General features: G+C 44.3%; 1 protein-coding gene across 1 annotated transcript in view; it reads right to left on the bottom strand.

Moving 5' to 3' along the window:
* Positions 1 to 22,330, bottom strand: part of lrmp (lymphoid-restricted membrane protein) — a 238,493-nt gene that overhangs the window by 26,381 nt on the left and 189,782 nt on the right. The window contains exons 29-36 of the mRNA XM_072471820.1: positions 21,096 to 21,138; positions 20,942 to 20,969; positions 19,957 to 20,097; positions 18,246 to 18,377; positions 15,565 to 15,715; positions 5,295 to 5,341; positions 2,676 to 2,741; positions 1,174 to 1,265 (exon numbers count right to left, since the gene is read on the bottom strand). Coding sequence (XP_072327921.1) covers positions 1,174 to 1,265; positions 2,676 to 2,741; positions 5,295 to 5,341; positions 15,565 to 15,715; positions 18,246 to 18,377; positions 19,957 to 20,097; positions 20,942 to 20,969; positions 21,096 to 21,138 — 700 coding nt within the window. The remainder of the gene's footprint in view (positions 1 to 1,173; positions 1,266 to 2,675; positions 2,742 to 5,294; positions 5,342 to 15,564; positions 15,716 to 18,245; positions 18,378 to 19,956; positions 20,098 to 20,941; positions 20,970 to 21,095; positions 21,139 to 22,330) is intronic.

Here is a 22,330-nt window from a genome sequence, read left to right as displayed (position 1 = left end):
GTAACCTTTTTATGATTCTAAGTGGAAACAAGCCATTTCAACTAACGTTCTCTTCACTGACCTATTTGTTTAGCCAGGCAGGAGTACATCTTAGAAAGAATACTGCTCGTGTGCCCGGTCTATCCCTTCTGGCACATCTTGATTGCTGTGCAGCAGCATTCCTGCACAGCTTCCAGGGGAAATTGATTGCAACCTCATAGATGTCTTTGACAGAGGCCATATGCAGAACAGTGGCATGCAGCTTTGACCATCTATTCAAAGTGTGGCTCTTAATTTGCTTGAGGTGATTAGCGGGAAAAGTGAATGCACAGCACAAGTTAAAAATCAGACACGGAACAATGCTGACACTGGCTCAGGTAGATGAATAGGCTACCCTCCTAAACACCAGTGTCAATTCATTTGTAGTGAATCAGCCAATGGGAGGTCCAGATTTAGCAATGGCAAAAGCCATTTCCCATTCCGATAGCCTTAAATAAGAATTACAACAAAGTCACAAAATAAAACAGGCCTTTCAGCCCAACTAGTTTGTGCTGGTGCTTATGGTCCACACGAGCCTCCTCCCAGCCTATTTCATTTAATCTCATCAACACATCCTTCTTACTCTTTCTCGCTCATGAACCTATCTAGCTTTCCCGTAAATGGATCCATATTATTCAACTCAGCTGCTCCATGTTGTAGATGTTCTACATTCTCAATTTCCCAGACTGTGACTTAGTTAAACTTCATACTATGTAATAAAATTAATAACGCTCCATTAAACTTGGGCAAGGTGGCTGGGCAGTCGGGCATACGCAAATAACAGCCATCAAATTGACCTACCGAGGGCTCTTACTTAACCCTCGAAAAGTGAAAATGGCTAATGCAACTTGGAAGGATATCCCAGCTGTTCATTCGAGTGATGATCTGGAATGCACTGCCTGAAAGTGTGCTGGAAGCACATTCAATTGCAACTTTCAAATGAGAATTGGATGGAGACTTGAAATGGAAAATTTGCAGGGCAGCGGGTGAAGAGTGGGGCTAATTAGTAACTCTTTCAAAGAGCCAGCACAGGCATGATGGGCTGAATAGCCTCCTGAGCTCTCTGCATTTCTGGTTCCATGTTGCTGCCATAACCAGCACAATGGCTACATTGCCATAATCAAAAGCAGTACACATACAAAATTGGTGACCTACCAAGTGCTCATCTTTCTTGTAAGCTTGTTCCGCAACTTGTCCTGATCTCCTTCAGACCTTCTTCTTCCTTCATCCATCTCCTTCAGCTTTGACTAAATTGTAAACAAATGTACCATGGTCAACTTCAGAATTTAATACACTTCCGAAGTTAAAGAACTGTCCAATTTGTTGCCAAGTTGAGTCAGGAGTGCGGGCCATTGGAAAGGAAGGATCTACTGCTTTATCATGTGGCAAAGTCACCATCACGCCTGATTAAGAACAAATTCTCAAAAACCTAAATTCACATTCTCTTGATTAGTCTCAGACTCTTCTTGATTACTACTCCAGTAACATATCCACTATTGCACAGAATAATCACAAGTGATTGAAATAGGGTCAAAATAGATTAACTGGCAATCTGGGTCAAAAAACGATTCCTCTGAACCCCCAAAAAATGTTTGAGAATTGAAGAGAAGGATTTCTGGAAAAACAGCAATGATGGTGCTGGATGTTGTAAAAGAAAATCCTCCAATTGTCTCATCAGAATCTGGAGTATATTATCAACACGTGTGGCAAGTAGGAGATCGTTGTAGTCCTTTAATAAGGAGCTGGATAAATTCTTGCAAGTTCAGGTCATATCAAAAAGCAGTGGAAGGTAGCCAAGGGGTTGATCAATTACATGCATCTTCTGAAACTTGATGTCCTTCAAAGGTTGGGGAGGAATTTCCAAGAGTTTTCTCGGAATTGGCCCTCGGTATTTTTTTTTATCTCCAAAGCTGCGGGTGGGAGATTAGGGGAGAGCAATGATGCATGTCTGGATGGACTAGTTAGTCTTCTCATGTCCTCTGTGTGCTCATGTCAGCCCTGTAGCCCTGCCAACATTCTCTGCTCTGGGTCACAAATCAAGTATGCTCACAGCAGGCAGTGAGCACCCAACTACAAGTTTCTTTGTATGAGCAGCAGGGAGGAGAGGGAATGAGGATGAAGAGAACAGAAACGTTCCCAATCCCACAGAGTGCCAAAGTCATGGTGACCTCATGTTATATTAGAAAGCAAGCTGGTTTGTGATCAAATGAACATTGCCGCTGAGCTTTGCACTGGCTATGTCACATAAAGTGCTTAATCCTTCTGTGATAGCATCACACCAAGTACTTTAAGGCTTTCTGGCAGCCAACTCTTAAACAAAACTATCTTAACCCCACAGCATACAAGATGTATATTTAAAAAAGAACTCTCACAAACAGGAGTTATTTCAAACCCATAAATCTCAACTTTTCTAATAAACTAACTGTGCAGTTTGCAACATCATTCACATCATTTCTGCCCTTCAGCTACTAAGTATTGCAGTTGTGCATATTGGATTTACTTGTACAACCTGTTTTCATTTGCATCTATTGCACTACTACAAATTAAAAATCCTCTCCGGAATCCTGAATGGTACCTGGTTGTGAAGCCGCTGCCCCATCTAGCACTGATCAGATGAATGACACTGCAGACATTTTCATATATTGTAGATTTCTTACCAAGTCAAACGGTGATCCCCCGGTGCTTCTCGGGATCGCTGCAATGCTGACTCTTCGCGGGGAACTCTTTATTGGGAAATAATGGTAGAAAAAAAAACAAAGTTGTACTTCACGTTGGCAACCGTTCCACATTTGACACTGAATATTCATTTCTGGAAGTTGGAAAGTCTGACAAGTGTTGACCATTCATGAAGGAGCAATACAACTCCCCATTCTGATTCTGTCTCAATCAAGACAACAATCAATTGAGGGCATGAGAGGACAAAGATGGACGAAAGGTGTACAACAGGGGGGTGGGCAAGATGGTGCGGTCTTGAAAGAGGGAAAAAAAGAGAAAAGAAAAAATATTGGGCGGGATTCGCCGACCTCCCAGCCGTGTGCTTCTCAGCAGCATGCCGTTCGCTGGAGGCAAGATTATCTGGTCAATGGTAATCCCCATTGAAGCCACCCCACTCCACTGGGAAACCGATGGTGCGCAACCGGTGCGACCATAGAATCCTGTCACCAGCAAACAGCCAGAGAATTCTGGCCATTATCTTTATAGCACCTTCTGTGACCTCAGAACACCTCAGTGCTTTACAGCTAGTAATTATAGTTGAAGAGCAACAACCATTATAATGTAAGTCAACTTGCGCATAAGGTCTCAACAGCTATCAAATAAATGACTTGCTTATTTGTTTTAGTGACAGCTAGTGAGGGATAAATGGTGGGTTTATCGCAAGGAGACCTTCATTGCTCTTTGAAAAATTCCATGGGATCCTCAACATCAATCTTTAACAGACAGCCTTAATGATCATCTGAAAGATGACACCTCAGCTATGATTGGTGCTGAACACTGTTGGACCTGACACAACCAAATCTCAAGCAGCGATTGACCCAATCCGTTCAGTCGTGCATTTTGGAATCTCGGTATTAAATCAGGGTAATATTGTGGGGCCCCCCCGGTCACCCCCAGACTCAAACTCTTAATCAGCATTTCCTCCATTCTGCCATCAAGTTTATTCGCCTGTGTCTTCCTCAAAGTGGTACATACAAAAATTATGTAGTAAAAGTAAAAAAGTAACAAGGAAGCAAAGGATCAAACGTTAAAAGAAAGTTGAAGTTTTGAACAAATTTGAAAGAGAAAAGCTGAACCAGGATTCAAGACAAAAGAAAATCATGATGAGGGGTGGAATTTTGCACGCCTGAATGTTGGCTAAGGCGATACATTCCCCATTTGGCAGGGACGCCCTTTAATTATATCATTTATTAAAATGTGATTTTGGCCAGGAACTTCGCGGCTTCGACGGCGAGGGGTGGGGGAAAAAAATAATCAGAAAACGAGATCTCACCGGAGAGAACCTTATTTTCTGATTTGCAGGAGATTGTGCCCACGTCGCCATTTGCACTTACTGCTAACGTGGGTGCAGAATTCCCCGCAAAGACGGAGAAGAAAAATGAAGCTAAAGAGACAGGACTATAGTTTTGGAAAGATTGCCATTTTACAATTTCCATTCGCCACCTTGGGAATGTTTTGGGGTTCAATAGACTTTATAATTGGTGCGATCAAAATCTGCAGGAAGAGGAAAATTGCCCAGAATCAGTGGGAGTGATTTTGTCCCTGGCATTTTCCTGATTATCCATTGTAACTGGAGCTCATTGCCTGTAAATGTAGGAAGAATGGAGTAAACATTCTCCAAGTTACAGCAAGACTTATGTTTCAAAAGGATTTATATCAGCTCTGGGATGTCCAGAGGCTGTGAATAGCACCATATAAATGAAAATTAGATCAAAGAGTATTCTATTTTATTGCCAGAGTTCTCAGTCATTGTTGCCAGCAAGCGATCAAAATCCAACCCAACTAAAAAGTAACTACAAGTTAAAAGGACCATTTGTACTTGCACAAAGGATAGAGCGATAGGGCAATCGATCTCCAACTTCCTGATGAGTTGATCCAAGAATCCACAGCCTTTCCTGTGTTTTTGTGTAAAGAAATAGCCAGTATCAATCCTCATGATTGACTGGGATAACCAGCAGCCATGCGGATCAGGAAATTGTAGGCATGCTGGCTGTAGTGTGGCCATTGGTCTGGTTTTTATGCCAGACGGTCCAGTTCTCAGCTGGTCTGGCATCTGGTATGCTTGAGCTCCACCGGTGACCACCTGAGCTAACTACCGTTTCCTGTCCACCATTTTGAACAGATGAATTTGCAGGGCAATGGAGAAAGCGCAGGTCACTGGACTGATTGGAGAGCTCTTTCAAAGATACGAGGGTTTGAATGCCCTCCTACAAATCAACCAGCCACAGAGTCTTCGGTCAGGTCATGGGCACTTGCGAAACTGAACCCTGGTGCATCTGCCTGAGAGAGGTCTCACATTGGTACAGCTTGGACAACAATGTATACATACTCTTGAATAAAGTAAAGTCGCCATGGTCCGAGGTGACCAGAGCCTGCTTTTTCCTATGGGGGAGAGCTTACTGGTGGTGATTTAACCCGAGGATTATCGCACCCCAGGCATAGGGCAGGGTTGAATAACCTCAGACGGTACGATAATTAAACCCACACTGTTGGCCTTGCTCTGCATCACAAACAGCTATCCAGCCAACTGAGCTAAATGGCCCCCACTTTTGAATACTTACTTTGCCAAATGTTTGTGGAGTAAGGAACTTTTTACTTCGCAATTCATCTGAAAAATGAATGATACTCCAGGTCAATAAATGTAAATTCCTTCAAACGTTCATTAAAATGTCTGCCCCATTGTTATGATCATGAAATCCAGTACTGCTATAGCATTAGATTACTGCAGTTCATATTTGAAGTTTCAGTCTAATCTCTGATCACATGTGTATGAGGGGATTTTCATCAACTCTTACGGGAGCTTTAAGGATTGTTGCACTCTGAATATCCCACTCTATACAGAAAGCATCAAGAATGGCTGTTTACTGCATATACTTCTCAATTTGCCACAGTATATTGAAATTAATCCTCTCGATGCATGGGGACAGCATTGTCACCAAATTCCCCAACCCCCCTCAACACCATCCGGATTTGGAATTATATTCCAGTTTCTCCATCATCGCTTGACCACAATCCCCGAACTCCCTGACAGACAGCAGTCACCAGAAGGACTGCGGTGTCTCACCACCACCTTGCCAAAATGAACGGGTTTGAGATGTTGATGCTGGTAGATCCTACCTCTCCTTCTCAGGGCAACGAGAAATAGACGATAAATGTTGGCCTCCGTGACATCAACAACCTGAGACGGGACTTTTAAAAAGAAAATCCTTTCCAATGAATCTGCTAATTAAAAATCTCATTCCATTATAGCATATCTGCAATGGACTTGTTCCACTTACAAAGAAACCTCTGTTTGGAAACGTGCAGGATTGTTCATTTTGAACAAAATTAGTTCATCTCTGCATTTGTGTTTGAGGATTGGAGTTAAAATTCTGTTTTTCACCACGCAATCTGACCCTGCTGTGTACGGACATCACCTCAAAATCCAGGGGCTCAACAAATAACTTCACCCCCGGAATGGAAGCTATCCACTTGGATGCTTCGCATGTGTCCAACATCACTTATCCTCCTAGGGCATTGCCGAGCTCCTCAGACATCATCAGGATCAATTTCCCTCTCCAACCTACCACCTGCTCCGAGAGAGAGAGAGACTGAGAGAGACTCCCTCTCATCTCCAGATTAAGTAATGGCTCATTGTCACCAATAAATATCAATCTCAACTTTATTCTTCCCTCAAGCACATTTATTCTCACTCAATTACAGAACTGTTTTGTGACGACGCTTTAAAGAACTTACCTTGTAACCATCTGTGATCTTGTAGAGCTGCTCAAGCTTCACTTCCCAGCTATTGTCCACAAACACTAATTAAGTCTTCCGTGGCCTGTCTGGTCTGGGTTCCTTCCTAGCTCCAGCACCAACACTGCCTGCTTTAAGTGATGGATAATACCCTGTGTAAACTACAATCACAATGCACTATGCCTTAGTGCCCTCCGACACCATTGACCACCATCCTCCTCCAGCACTTCTCCTTATAGTCCACCTCCAAAGACCATCCCTCTCCTGATCCCATTCCTACTTCTCCCACTGGAGTCACTACATTCCAAGTTGGTTTCTGCATAGTGACCTCTGGCACGCACCGATCCTCCATTCTTGGTCTCTCCTATTCTTTGCTTGTTAATACTTCAAGCCAGTCCTGGATACGAAGAGGGCTAACCTTCCAAAGATGACAAATGACTCCTCATTAGGTGGTGGGCGGGGAGCTAAGTAACATAGAAAGAAAAATGGAATGCTTACAAGATCATTCTTGTACACGGGAAAGCCTAAAGTTAAAAGGACACATAGTAAAAGGAAGCTAAATAAGCAAACATGTGAGGGTTAAATGCAAGTGTGTCTGAGAGGAACAGGAATCGGTCTTCACTGAAGGCAAAGCGCTCGGAAGAGCTGAAAGGATTCTGGAGAGGATATTCTTAGAGCTACAGCGCAATGTGTAACCCACAGATCACAGCATTAACTGAGTGGATCATGAAGAGTAGAAGTGGAGCATTTATTTAGTAGGAGGAGCCCAGAATGAATGGGAAAATGTCTACTTCTTTTCACCTTTTAACAACTGTGGTTTGTATGAGCCTCGAGCATTGATTGAAATTTTGTCAGTGTTATAGAAATAGGTGCAAGTTAGTGTGCAAAATAAACCTTCAACATAGGTTTGTGAAATCAAATTAGATTGTCTCATGAAAGGAAAGAAGAGTTTAAAGAAAGGGCCTGGACCAGTTGGGATCTGCTCTGCGTGCTTCCAATGCAGAGCCTGGGCACAGAGAAAACTGCTGGTTTGCCAAAAGACCATACGGGGGAGCTGAGGTCAGAACCATGTCTATAATGTTCAGGCTACCCAGCCCAGACTCAAACCTAGTTGGTGTAGAACATATTACTCGCAAAGACATCTTGTACAGAGAAGAATTACTCCTTTTGCATCACAAGCTCAGAGAAAAAAAATAACTATTTTTAAAGACATGGGGCGGGATTCTCTGTCCCGCCGCACCGGTTTTCTGGTGCGGCCGCCCCCGCTGGCGGCGGGATTCTTTGCCTCGCCAGCCGGCCAATGGGGCTTCCCACCATTGGTAAGTCCCCGGGCGTGGGTGCGCTGCTGGTGCAACGGAGAATCCAGACAGTAGAGAATCCAGCCCAAGGTGTTTTCAAATGCTGCTTATAGCGCAGTTGCTGAGATGTCACTTGAAAGCAGAACAAATATCAGAGAATTGGTCAAGGGCTTGCTGGCATGTTCAAAGGTTCCCCTGGTTACAAAGTTGCCAAACATTGGATACTGGTGTAGTGCCAGATGGAGTTGTTCCAAGCTTACGTTCAGGAAAATTGCTGGAAAATGATGGAATGTTTAGGTACCACGCCCAGAGGGGAAACAGAAGAGAACCAGAAAAATTCTACGCAACTGCGGAGAGTTGAGAAAGTCCTTAAGTGTCCGACAGGGGCAATAAGGATTAGGGGGGAAAAAAAGGAAAGCCAGAGGACTTTCCAGAGGCTAGGGTAAAGCCTTCTGAGGTAAAGGTGGTCAAGATGGAACCCATAGAAGCTAAAGAAGCCAAGACCAGGCCAGGAGAGTTTAACAAGGCCAAGAAAAGACCTTGAGAATTTCTAAGGTATGAAGGGGCTGAACCAGAGGTCTGGTTAGCAGACACATTCCTTCAGATTTAAATTGGTACAGAGAAAGCTCCCAAGCCACCAGACGGACAGTAAGAGCGATGCTTCACCCAATCAAAGTGCCACAGGGGAATGCAGTTGCCCAAGAGGACATGGGGCAGGGTTGGATCCCCCCCCCCGCATCCCCTCAGAGATGCCTCTGGTTGGCACCAGCCATCTTACCTGCTAGGTCCCACCGTGTTCAACCCACGCCGGCGGGACTGGCCAGAAACCAACAGCCACTCGGCCCATCGGGGCCCAGAGAATTGCCAGGGAGGCCGCTGTCAACGGCCCTCGACCGGCGTGGTGTGATCCCCGCCCCCGCCCGAAAACCGGCACTGGAGAATACGCTTGGTATTAATGATAGTACTTCTGTCTAGGGATAGACATTGGTGAGGTTCTGTAGGAATCACTGTTTGGGGTCTTCAAATTTATCAATGATCTGGATGAAGAGGAGAACCATAGAATCCTAGAGTGCTGAAGGAGGCCATTTGGCCCATTGAATCTACACCAACCCTCTGAAAGTGAACCCTATCCATGCCCACAGCCCTGCCCTATCCCCATAACACCCCATCTTTGGACACTTATGGCCAATCCACCAAACCTGCACATCTTTGGGAGGAAACTGGAGCACCTGCAGGAAACCAGCACAGACATGGGAGAACATGCAATCTCTACACAGACATCGGCAAGTTCAGAAATGATAGGAAGACATATGGGTTTTAGGACAAATATTTCAGGCACAATAGCTATGATTGGGAAATTGGCCCACAGCTGGTACATTACAATGTCTATAAAAAAGGGAGTCTTGTTGTCATGAATGTAGAAATCGTTATATATTATGGGCGAGATTTACCGACCAATCGACCACATGATTTTCGACGGTGAAGATGGCCCGCCAGCAGGAATTTCTGGTCCTGCCCTTGTCAACGGGATTTGGCACTGACTGCACCCCTCGTCGCCGGGAAACCCGTGCTCTGGTGGGACCGGAATATCCCGCCAGTGTGAATAGCTGATACATTCCACCCTTGTTTGTGGCAATAATGGTATTAGAAACCCTGGCTTAAAATACATATAGGCAGTGTGTCCACAGAAGCTGTAATTAAAGAGTCATTAAAGGTGAGGTAATTATTGATTGAAACCATTTACTTGTTTGCAGAGAGATGGCTAATGGAACATTGTTTACATTTTGGATGATTCCCTGAAGTGTAGATAATTGGAGGGATTGTATTTAGTCCTAACTAAACAGATCATCTTATTGGGATAGAGATGATGTAATTAATAGAAGGAGCCAGAACTGTCTGTAGTTTCAAATTTTGACAAATTTATTCATTCTTGGGGTGTGGCCGTCACTGGCTGATTTGTTGCCCACCCTTAATTGCCCTTGAACGGAGTGGCTTGCTAGGCCATTTCTGAGGGGGGCAGTTAAGGGTCAACCGCATCGTTGTGTGGGTCTGAAGTCACAAGTAGGCCAGACCGGGTAAGGATGGCAGATTTCCTTCCCTGAATGAACATTAGTGAATCAGATGGGTTTTTATGACAGTCAGCAATGGTTTCATGATCATTAGACTTTTAATTCCATAATTTTCTTGAATTCAAATTTTACCATCTGCCATGTTGGGATTTGGACCCGTGACTCACAGCATTACCCTGGGTCTCTGGATTACTAGCCAAGTGACAATACCACTACACCACCACCACCCCTAATGCCGTTAGGTTGAGGTTGAACAAAAGGGTCTAACCATAAGACCATAAGACATAGGAGTGGAAGTAAGGCCATTCGGCCCATCGAGTCCACTCCACCATTCAATCATGGCTGATTTCAACTCCATTTACCCGCTCTCTCTCCATAGCCCTTAATTCCTTGAGAAATCAAGAATTTATCAACTTGTCTTAAAGACACTCAACGTCCCGGCCTCCACCGCCCTCTGTGGCAATGAATTCCACAGACCCACCACTCTCTGGCTAAAGAAATTTCTCCTCATCTCTGTTCTAAAGTGACTCCCTTTTATTCTAAGGCTGTGCCCCCGGGTCCTAGTCTCCCCTGCTAATGGAAACAACTTCCCTACATCCACCCTATCTAAGCCATTCATTATCTTGTAAGTTTCTATTAGATCGCCCCTCAACCTCCTAAACTCCAATGAATATAATCCCACGATCCTCAGACGTTTATCGTATGTTAGGCCTACCATTCCTGGGATAATCCGTGTGAATCTCCGCTGGACCCGCTCCAGTGCCAGTATGTCCTTCCTGAGGTGTGGGGCCCAAAATTGCTCACAGTATTCTAAATGGGGCCTAACTAATGCTTTATAAAGCTTCAGAAGTACATCCCTGCTTTTATATTCCAAGCCTCTTGAGATGAATGACAACATTGCATTTGCTTTCTTAATTACGGACTCAACCTGCAAGTTTACCTTTAGAGAATCCTGGACTAGGACTCCCAAGTCCCTTTGCACTTAAGCATTATGAATTTTGTCACCGTTTAGAAAATAGTCCATGCCTCTATTCTTTTTTCCAAAGTGCAAGACCTCGCACTTGCCCACGTTGAATTTTTCAGCCATTTCTTGGACCACTCTCCTAAACTGTCTAAATCTTTCTGCAGCCTCCCCACCTCCTCCATACTACCTGCCCCTCCGCCTATCTTTGTATCATCGGCAAACTTAGCCAGAATGCCCCCAGTCCCGTCATCTAGATCGTTAATATATAAAGAGAACAGCTGTGGCCCCAACACTGAACCCTGCGGGACACCACTCGTCACCGGTTGCCATTCTGAAAAAGAACCTTTTATCCCAACTCTCTGCCTTCTGCCTGACAGCCAATCGTCAATCCATGTTAGTACCTTGCCTCGAATACCATGGGCCCTTATTTTACTCAGCAGTCTCCCGTGAGGCACCTTATCAAAGGCCTTTTGGAAGTCAAGATAGATAACATCCATTGGCTCTCCTTGGTCTAACCTATAACAAGACAGAAGGATTTTTAGGTTGTTCCTGAAAAGCATCTTTCTCTCTCTCTCTCTCGAAGGGTCTGCACAGAAAAGCAAGTAACGTGTTTTGCTAACTTTAAGTGGCATTTGAACTGTCTAGGGTTGCTTAATTGGAATTAGTGGCAGGTGTAGATAGTAAGTTAAAGTTTTTTCTTTTGTTTAAGAACTGTTGGGGTGAAGTATCCTTTTCCCAAGTTTTACAAATTGAAAAACTGGGGTTCTGGTCCAATATTCTGACAAACGTTGGGGCCTTGTCCGGTATCCTGACACCCCGACACATGGATAAAGTAAGTGCCAAGCACGTTCAAGGCTGTTGAGCAGGAGAAAGACCTGGGCGTTTATGTGCATGACTCTCTGAAGATCCACAATCATTGCCATGAAGCTATTGCAGAAATAAGTGTTAGCGTATTGTCAGGACATTGGATACGAAACAAATAAGAATATCAGAAATAGGAATAGTCTATTCAACCCCTCTGGCCTGCCGCAGCATGCAATAAGATCACAACTGATCTGGCCTTGTCCTCATCTTCCCCTTACAGATCAAAAATCTGTTTATCCCAGCCTTGAACATACTCAGTGACTCAGCCTTCACAGCTCTTTGTGGTAGAGAATTCAAAAGATTCATAATCCTCAAAGAAATTCCTCCTCATCTTTGTCTTAAATGGGTGACCTCTTAGTCTCTTTGTATAAGGCCTTCTTTTTTAGGTCCAATTTAGAACACTGTCTGCTTTTGGTAGGAGACAAAATTATGAGGGGCATAGACAGAGTGGATAGTCAGAGGCTTTTCCCCAGGGTAGAGGGGTCAATTACTAGGGGGCATAGGTTTAAGGTGAGAGGGGCAAAGTTTAGAGTAGATGTACGAGGCAAGTTTTTTACGCAGAGGGTAGTGGGTGCCTGGAACTCACTACCGGAGGAGGTAGTGGAGGCAGGGACGATAGGGACATTTAAGGGGCATCTTGACAAATATATGAATAGGATGGGAATAGAAGGATACGGACCCAGGAAGTGTAGAAGATTGTAGTTTAGTCGGGCAGTATGGTCGGCACGGGCTTGGAGGGCCGAAGGGCCTGTTCCTGTGCTGTACATTTCTTTGTTCTTTGTTGTTCTTTGTTGAGAGAGAGAGATCCTGAAAATGGTTCAAGAGAAGGGCCTTTTGATATAACTATTTTAAAAGGCCCTTAGTTAGTAGACTTGCAGACTTGGAAACTTCTGATCTGAAAATTTTGCAGTTTGCTTGGAGTTTTCAAAATAATAGGATCCAAGCTCATGGGCTAAGGATGATAATACATTAAGTAAACATAGAAGCATAGAAGTAAGGTTGATGCCAGGCCACACCACTTTCCAGAGTGGTATTAACATAGGACAAGTTTCTAGCACCGTACATTGAGTGTAAATTAATTGCAAATATTCAAAAGTGAACATGAGTTTGGGATGGCCAACAAAACTCCATTCAGAAGGTAGATGGTATCTGGGGATGTACCTCTTAGTCATAGTGATCGAGTTTTTATTATCACCCACCCTCAGTTTTGGCTTCTCTTAGGGGTTGGGGAGTGAGAAGAGATGGGAGTCACGTTGGGTATAAGATTTTCACCGAACAAATGGGACAGGCTCAATATGCTACTTGGTGCTTCCTCACTCTTCAGGTTTCATAGGTTCAAATGACCTTATCCATAGGAAGGTCACTCCCATATGTACAGTGTGAACAATGTTGTTGTTGTGCTGTCCAACCGCTGGTCTGAGGTGAAGTTCTGGGTGAACCCAGAATTTCCTTTTGCTCAACACTGACAAAAGTAAATATTCTCAATGGCTTCTATGAGAATCTTCTCGAATTTAGGTACTTACTATCTTCCTTTCTGTCTCTACATAGAGGATCTGAAAATGCCTGATTCAAATTGGACCAGAGGTTCAAACCCCACATTAGGCTCTTCACCAACACCAGCTAAGTTACCTTGAGAATCATTACCACATCAAGCAGCTTAGTGCCCTAATCTACACTAGTCACCTCAATGCTGATTTTCTGTAACATAGCATCCTCCCCCACAAAGTTCTTCTCTCATATCAACTCTCACTTAGTCAATTGTCAATGACTGTCCAATTCCTCAGATTAACACAGGCCTGAGCCTCAATCCATTCCATGGTCTCAACCACTCTCTGCAATGGTCCCAGAAACCAAGTTTCTGAGAGAGGAGGAACTACTTCTCATAGAGAGTGGTGAAATTGTGGAAATCACTGCCAAATGGTGTGGTGGAATCAGAGTCATTAAATGGTTTCAAGGAGGAGATTGATATATTTCGGATTTAAAAACGGGTTAAAAGGGATATGGGAAACAGGTGGGGAGGTGGATTTGAGACCAGGAAGAGATCAGCCATGATCTGATTAAATTACGGAGCTGGATTGAGGGGCTGAGTTGCCTACTTCTGCCCTAATTCCTGTCTTCCTATGATCTTAAGTTCTTCTCTTCCAATATTGATCCACATCCTTTTATCTCTTTCCCTATCGCGGAGTCTCAGCTTCCAAACATACCTTTGCACTCTAAAATGGCTCGGGTGCAAAAAGAGGTCAGCAAGAGAACACTGGTCACTCATTCTGCATTATCCTCCCATCCCTCCCATTCCCCAACATTCTGTTCTTCATTACTGAACACAGTGCCTTATACAATGGTATAGTTCCTTAGTGGCAGCAATATGCTGGTGGACACTTCACCTTCAGGTTTGAAAAGTGTCCTCTGACATATTACTTGACAGGAAGGGGAGGGAATCAGATTCCTTCAGATTTGTACTTCCAGAAGGTAGCCATATTGTTAAGATTAACAGACAAGTGAGAATTGTGAACAGCTTTTCTAATGGGAGGAAGAATTAAATGACATTCCTCAACACTGCTCCACTCAATTCACCAGAGACCTGGGATAGAACCCAGGACCTTCAATTTCTGTGGGGTTACAAGCGGGTGAGGCGAGGGGAAAGGGCTCCCCTCTTTCCCCACCTCCTCATTCGACCACAACAGGTTTTTTTAAAAAACAGGATATGCTTGCCAAATCAGTGAGTGTTTAATTACTTATGCTGTAACTGTAAAAGACACACAAACGAACAGGGTTCCTTGAGGTTTTATTTGAAGAAAGAAAATAGTTTTATTGTACTTAACCCAGTTCAAGTAAGATCATTTTTAAAAACTCAAGACTTCTACGTCTACACATAAATACCAGCACACTCGGGTACAAACGTTAAAAAAAAATGTTACAAAGTGGGAGGATAAATTAAAGTCCAATAAAAGTGATATAGTTATTGCAGGTTGATGATTTGGGTGGATCCAGGAAGGGCTCAGAGGTCCTTCTGGTTTCGGCACTGAGGTGATTTGACAGATTTAGATGGATGATTTACCTTTCTTCTGGAGACAGAATCTGCGGAGTTAAGCTCTTTAAACATATCTCTGTCTGTGGCATATGATGTGTCAAAAACAACAGGCAGGGTTTGACCTTGTATACATAGATATCGAGAGAGAAACCCACACAGGGATCTTCTGTACTTTTCATTTCCAGACTGACATCTTTCTGTCTGGTGCATGGAGTAAGAAAGATTAGTTATCTGAAGTCAGTTTTGTTCAGGTGACCAAGTGATCAATTCTTCCACTGTCCACATAAATGATTTAAAGTTAGAAGCCATTGTTACATAATGGGGGAATGGATAGTGTCTATTCATATCCACTGATGATGAACAGGTTTCTCTACAGCTCTCTTTGTTAAGTTTTGAGTTCAAGAGACAGTAAGTCTGAGGGTCGATGGATTTTGAGTTTTGATAAGTCCATAGACAAGAGGAGGTGCGAATTCCATGGTTCTGTCTCCACATGTGCATTCAAGTAAGTGCATGCCACCCTGGATCGTTTAACTAACATTCTGGAAACTGGAGTTCAGTCTGAGTATGGGGAAATTAGAAAAAACTCACCTGACCCTCAGTGGCTACCTTAATAGGTTGCTTTTTCGTCCTTTCTAAAGTTTTGTTGTTGATTTCCAGGCAGTAAAGTCTTGAAGTCATGTCTTGATAAAGCATGACTTCTAAACAGTGCTTCAACATCATCATACACTGCTACTAAAATTTAAAGACAGCTCCTGCATAATTCTGCCAAATGTGGGTGGCTCCAAGTCATTAGTCTAAACAGGGACTGGAAACAACTTGCTTGTCATCAGAAATTATATTGGTCAAACCCCAAACATGGTTAACAATTACCTCGGTTTTCTCCAAAGGAACTACTAGCTTTGCCATTCTGAAGTAGTAGTTGCTTCATTTCTTCCAGTTCTGTGTGTTCTTTTACATACATACACTTCAAGTTTTCAACGTACTGGATCATAACTTCAACAGCTTTACTGACTCGAGTCTCCTAATGAGCAAGAAGTTTCAACTTTCAGTGCATGGATAGATTTCAAAACTACACAACATCAAACTTCAGTCAGACACACCTCAAGGCCATTCAATCCAAAATGATAGCAGAAAAATATTTGTCACCATCACCCACTCCTGGATTATGATCTAATTCTTTCTGCAGGGTATTTTTTATTCACTCATCGTCTTGGATGGTGTCGAGCTTCTTGAGTGTTGTTGGAGCTGCACTCATCCAGGACAGTGGAGAATATTTTAATCACACTCCTGACTTGTGCCTTGTAGATGGCGGACAGGCTTCGGGGAGTCAGGTGGTGAGTTTCTCGCTGCAGGATTCTTAGCCTCTGACCTGCTCTTGTAGCCACAGTATTTATATGGCTGGTCTAGTTGAGTTGCCGGTTAATGATAACCCCACAGGATGTTGATAGTGGGGCTATGTGCACTAATAGTGGACAGTTATTCTTAGTTGGGAGAGAAATTCTCTCCTTGATATACAAATGAATACCTTTCCCTTTACGCAAGATACACAACTACCGGCAATTGTCTATTGCAGTTCTTTAAATTACCCATCAATGTTACCTACAAGATGCGGTCAAAGGATCAATCTGAAACAATCATGGTTATCAATTTCACACCATCACACATGATCAGCATACTTCTGGATGTGTGGTCATATGGGCTAAATGGATAGGATTGAGAATATGCAAATTCAACAGATGCCTATACTTTGTGCCAATCTGTTGGGCACACCTGTCAGGATAGCCTCTTGCGATGTAAACAAGACATCAAGGAGCAAATCCACTAACATCCTTAATTTGGTCCTCAGTGGCAGTGTTGCTCCACTTCAGAAACCCATTTCTGGTCCAATATGTTTAAGTAAATTATATCCCCAGTTCCAACCCTTTCACAAGAAGGTTAACTCAATAATATGTTAATGTCAGAAATGTGGTTTCAGACACACAGAATATAACTATCATTTTACAATTCAGAAAAGGAATGAGGGGCAGACATGGAGTTTTCATTATTGAAATTGCACTTTTCAAATCAACTTGTTGAAAAGTAAATGGCTTCACTGATTAAACACAATAGATATGATTCAGCCCTCCAATAAAAAGTGACATGACAGCCACTATATTACAATTAAACTGTTTGTACACGCAAGGATGAATCTTATCGCCCAACAATGAATAGGTTGGGTTAGGTAGGAGGGTAAGATTCCAAAAATCCAACTCGCGTTGAGCCTGCCCAACTGGTTTAAATGCAAACAGGGCGAGGATCTGTCTGCCAATCTGCTCACCAGAAGTGAAATTTTAAAAAGTCAGGAGATGGGGGCATCGCTGACTAGGACAGGATTTATTGCCCATCCATAGTTGCCCTCGAGAAGGTGATGTGTCGCCTTCTTGAGCCACTGCAGTTCATGTGGTGTAGGTACACCCACAGTGCTGTTAGGGAGAGAGTGCCAAGATTTTGACCCAGCGACAGTGAAGGAATGGCTGATATATTTCCAAGTCAGGGTGGCTTGGAGGGGAATTTGCAGGTGGTGGTGTTCCTCAGTATCTGCTGGCCTTGTCTTTCTAGATGGTAGAAGTCACAAATTTGGAAGGTGCTGTTGAAGGAGCCTCGGTGAGTTGCTGCAATGCATCTTGCATGTAGTACACACTGCTGTCATTGTTTGTTGGTAGTGGAGGGAGTGGATGTTTAGCTTGGTGGGTAGGGTGCCAGTCAAGCAAGCTTCTTTGTCCTGGATTTTATGGAGCTTCTAGTGTTGTTGGACTTGCACTCATCCAGGCAAGTGGAGAGTATTGCATCAGAATACCACTTTGTTCCTTTTAGATGGTTGGCAGCTTTTGGGCAGTCTCACTGCAGAATTCTCAGCCTCTGACCTGCTCTTGTGCCCAGTGTTTATATGGCTGATCCATGTTCAGTTTCTGGTCAATCGTAACCCCCAGAATATCGATAGTGGGGGATTCAGATGGTAATGCCATTGAGTGTCAAGGGTGATGGTTCGATTTTTTCTTGTTGGAGATGGTCAGTGCTTGGCACGAATATCACTGAGAATGATGCAGCCATATTCTGTTGACTCATAGGCCTCAGGCACTGCTTGTGGGCCAGGAAGAGCTCCAATACCCAATGTATCTCCTCACTCTGCCCCCTTACCCCACTATCAGACTGCCAACTCCCCAGCTCACAGACCAGTTTGGCTGTGGCCTTGTGCTGTAGGATTTCCCGTCCGATAGGTTCTAGTTTATTCTATAATAAGTATTAAAATCCTTTATGGTATCTAGGGGCAATTCCCATGCACTCTTCCTTCTCTCCACCATCCTCAGCTTTAGGCCCTTTGCAATTTCCGATGACCCTTCAATATCATCCCTGATGGGCTTATTAGTAGGCTCCTAAACATCTTTGCAACCCATCTTTCTGAGCGACTGAAAATGGAACTGGAGCTAGAGTTTTAAAATGAAATCCATTATTTTCCTTATTTGGAATATATGCACTTAAGGTTTTAGTAAGCGACAATCGTCTTTGTTCACCTGGTGAATGGCTCCTAGCATTTCAGCTCGACTGGCCACTCTGCTTATGGTCTGCATGAGCATCGCCAGACTTTTTTCCAGTTTCTCAAAAGCCTCCAGTGACTGTTCCTCTTCACACAGAGGCTTCACGGTCTACCGAGAATACAAAAAATAAATGAGATAAAGGGGGAGGGGATGCGGTGGAAGAGAATGGAAGAGGGAGGTGTGGAGAACGGGGCAGGAGGAAAAAACAGAATGGGGAGGGGTGAGGGAGAGGGGGAGCAGCAAAGCGAGAGAGGGAGAGAGAGAGAGAGAGAGAGGTCATTATTCAGAATGTGCAAGGGCAAGGAAGAGTTCATTCCACAGAGAGGGAGAGAGGAAATGGAGTTATTTCTCGGGTCAGTCGATGGTCATACAGAACTTGGACATTGCTGAAAAGAGACATATTCTCGATCTTGTCCACATCAGGACAAATACAAGACTGCCAAATTTTAAATGAACACAACAATTTGTATGACAGAAAAGGGTGTCGATTGGGTGAGGCAAGTCGATTGTGATTGGTCGACGCGTTGTCGTAGAAAAAGGCAGTGAGGAAATTTCTCCGATCTTCCTTGTTCACAGGAGGTAGAATCGGGGGGATACAAAAGATAAATGAGATAAGGGGGAGGGGGTGCCTCCTCACTCTGTCCCCTTCCCCACTATCAAACCCCCCCCCACTCCCCAGCTCACAGGCCAGTTTGGCTGTGTTCTTGGGCTGTAGAATTTCACATCCACCAGGTTCTAGTTTGTTCTACAATAAGTTTTTAAATCCTTTACCGTATCTTGGGGCGATTCCCATGCACTCTTCCCACTCTCCTCCAGCCGCAGCTTTAGACCCCTTGCAACTTGGGAAAGTCAGGGGCCGGGATTCTTCAATACCGTGGCCAACTTCTGACACCGGCGTGAAAAGCGGCGCCAAACACTCTGGCGTCAACGGTCCCCAATAATGAGGAATGCTCCCCTTCCTAGGGGGCTCGGTCAGCGCCGGAGTGATCCCTGCAGTTCTAGCCAGCGTGATTCCGCGCGTGCGCGGAACGGCTGGCGTGATTCCGCACATGGGTTTCCGTCTCCGCACCGGCCCCCAGGCAATATGGTGGAGCCCCACAAGGGCCCAGCGTGGAGGAATATTGGCCCCCACGGAACCAGCCCTCCCGATCAGTAGACCCTGATCACGGGCCAGGCCACTGTGGAGGCCCCCCCCCCCCGGGGTCGGATTCCCCCCCCTTCCAGGATGGCCCCCGCAGACACACCTTACAGTTCCCGCCGTGTGGGACCCGAGTAACCCACGCTGGCGGGACTCGGCCGAACACGGCGGCCACTCGGCCCATTGGGGCCCGGAGAATCGCCAGGGGGCCGCTTTCAACAACCCCTCCCCCCCGACTGGTGTGGCGTGATCCCACGGGCGCCAGAGAATCGGTAAGCCGGCGTCGGGGTGTGATTCTTGCGTCCCCCCCGGGGATTCTCCGACCCAGTGCAGGGTTGGAGAATCCCGGCCAGGGAAATTGCTGAATTCTGCTGGGTCACTATAATCCCACCACATTTATTACACAGTTTATATGGTGCGAGGTACAAAGTGAACAGCACGCGCTGTTACTTTCCTGTTGTTATTTGGGGTCGGTGAGGGAAGGCAGAAGAAAATGATGTAATCGAACAGTAAACCAAACAGGATTCAGTAAATGAGCCCAGTGCTGACCTGCAACATTTGTTGACATTTCTCAATCTCTTTTTTCAAATTTGTTTCAGCCAAGTCTCTGGATCTTTCCTCCAGGCGTAATCTCTTATCCAGTGTAAACATGTCACACTTGAAAGCTAACGAGAAGCGGAGAAATTCAGCCTGCATTTGAAGAAACATTACTCATTGTTAAAGTTACTGAAATACAGGTCCATTAAAGCAACGTGTGTGGTCGCACCATTGCTCCAGGACTACTAACTCTGGTTGGACATATTCTGCAAAGTTTCATCATACTATTTCCCACCTACAACTGCACAGTCCCAACCCTGTCCCTGGAAATGTCCATCCTTACGGCCTACCTCAGACGAGTACTCGAAGAGCCTTGCATTATCCAGGGTACTGCACTTTGGTTGAGACATTAGAAGCAATATCCTATCAGTCCTCGGGTAAATTCAAATGATCCGGTCGTATTCATAAATGTGGGGGGGAAAGAGTTGCTTGATATCCTGGCCAATTTTCATCCCATAGACCGACCCATGCTATCTTGCCGCCGCACTCTCCTTTGTTATAAAGAGAGTACATGGACATGGTGTTGTCCCCTACTCTACAACAGTGACTCCACTCCAAATGGATTTAAATTGGCTGTGAAACAATAGGGGATGTGCGGAGATTGTAATATGGACATTATGCAAATGTAAGTCTTCTCCTTCTCTTTGGGGTTTTCCTTAAAAAAGTCTTATGCTTTTTCTTGGTTTGTTCTCAGCCATATCTGGCAGGGTAACCTTCAATTCCTGGAGATTCTAAATCAATCCCAGAGATTTGTGAACCTCAATGCATTAATAATTTGGCCCGGTTTCTCTCCAAATAGATCCACAAGAGGGGAGGGCAGAATTAGCAGAGAAGTTACTTATGGAACTCCGCTTGCAAGCCAATTATTCAGGAACAGTCCGACATTGAGATTTTGCATAGTAACAAACAAAACATCATCTGTGCAATGCCAGCTTACCTCCACTTCCTGTTCAGTAGCTGAGGCACTGTGGGGTGGGGGCAGGGGAGGGGGGGGGGGGGATGTAAAATGTACAGAGAGCTTTAGTTTTGCATATTCCAGAATTGCGAATCCACATACAGAAAATTACTACACAATATGAATCGCTCCTTACCTCTGCAAGTTCAATAGATCTGGACTTTTAGAGTCAGTGGTTCCTGATGAGAGACAGACAATGAATGTTATTATCACCCAGAAATTACTGAAACCAAACAACCCGAGTTAAAAGCTGTTTATGACCAAGATTTGCAATGTAACCCTATTAATACCACATCACTAAGGCTTTCAATTACCTCCATGCTTTGCGTACTATTGAAAAAAAAGGAAACTATTATGTCAGTGGTGTTGCGGCCTGTAAGACCATAAGAAATAGGAACAGGATTAGGCCATTCAGCCCCTTGAGCCTGCCCCATCATTTAATAAGATCATGGCGGATCTAACATTCACTAAATCCACTTTCCTGTCTCATCTCCTTAACCTGCAAGTCCCCCACTGATTAAAAATCTATTGATCTCAGCATTGAAAATGTTCAAGGACTCGGTCTCCACAGCTCCCTGGGGTAAAGAATTCCAAAGATTCACCACTCGGAAGAAATTCTTTCTCAAATCCATCTTAAATGAGCACCCCTTTATTCTGCGACAATACCCTCTGATCCTACACTCGCCCATGAGTGGAAATATCTTCCCAACACTTAGACTGTCTAATTCTCTAAGAATCTTATGTTTCAATTACATCATCGCTCATTCTTCGGAGCTCCAAGGAGCACAGACCCAACCTATTTAATCTTTTATATCAGCCATGATAGAATGGCGGAGCAGACTGGATGGGCCAAATTATCTAATTCTGCTCCTATGTCTTATGGTCTCAAACGGCAGTCCCTCCATAACCATGATCATCCTCGTAAACCTTTGCTGTACTGCCTCCAATGAGAATATATTTTTCCTTAAATAAGGGGGCCAATACTACACAGTATTCTAAATGTGACCTATTGAGTATTTTCAGCATTTTCTGTTTTTATTTCAGATTGTCAGCACCTGCAGCATTTTTGCTTTTAGCAGATACCTACCCGGATCAAAAAGGCTTCCATTTCCAAAGAGGATACTTCCTGCAGACATTGCCCAGTTACATTGCATTTAAGTACAATTCAACTCTGCCTCTCTGATTCAGAAAGTGTCACCGGTGCCTTCAGTAACTCGCCCAATGAAAGGTGATTACTTATATATGGCTTGCTTGACACAGTGCCCTTTGAAATTCCTGGAGCCGGAATCACAGGACAAGGAGTAATGTTTGGAGACGCTTTTCTCTGTGAAAACCTGCTGAGCCGACACATTGAGGAGTGGGGGCTCGGCC

This window comes from Scyliorhinus torazame, chromosome 13 (assembly GCF_047496885.1).
Source record: "Scyliorhinus torazame isolate Kashiwa2021f chromosome 13, sScyTor2.1, whole genome shotgun sequence".
Taxonomy (NCBI): domain Eukaryota; kingdom Metazoa; phylum Chordata; class Chondrichthyes; order Carcharhiniformes; family Scyliorhinidae; genus Scyliorhinus; species Scyliorhinus torazame.
This window is presented reverse-complemented; position numbering and strand designations above follow the sequence as displayed.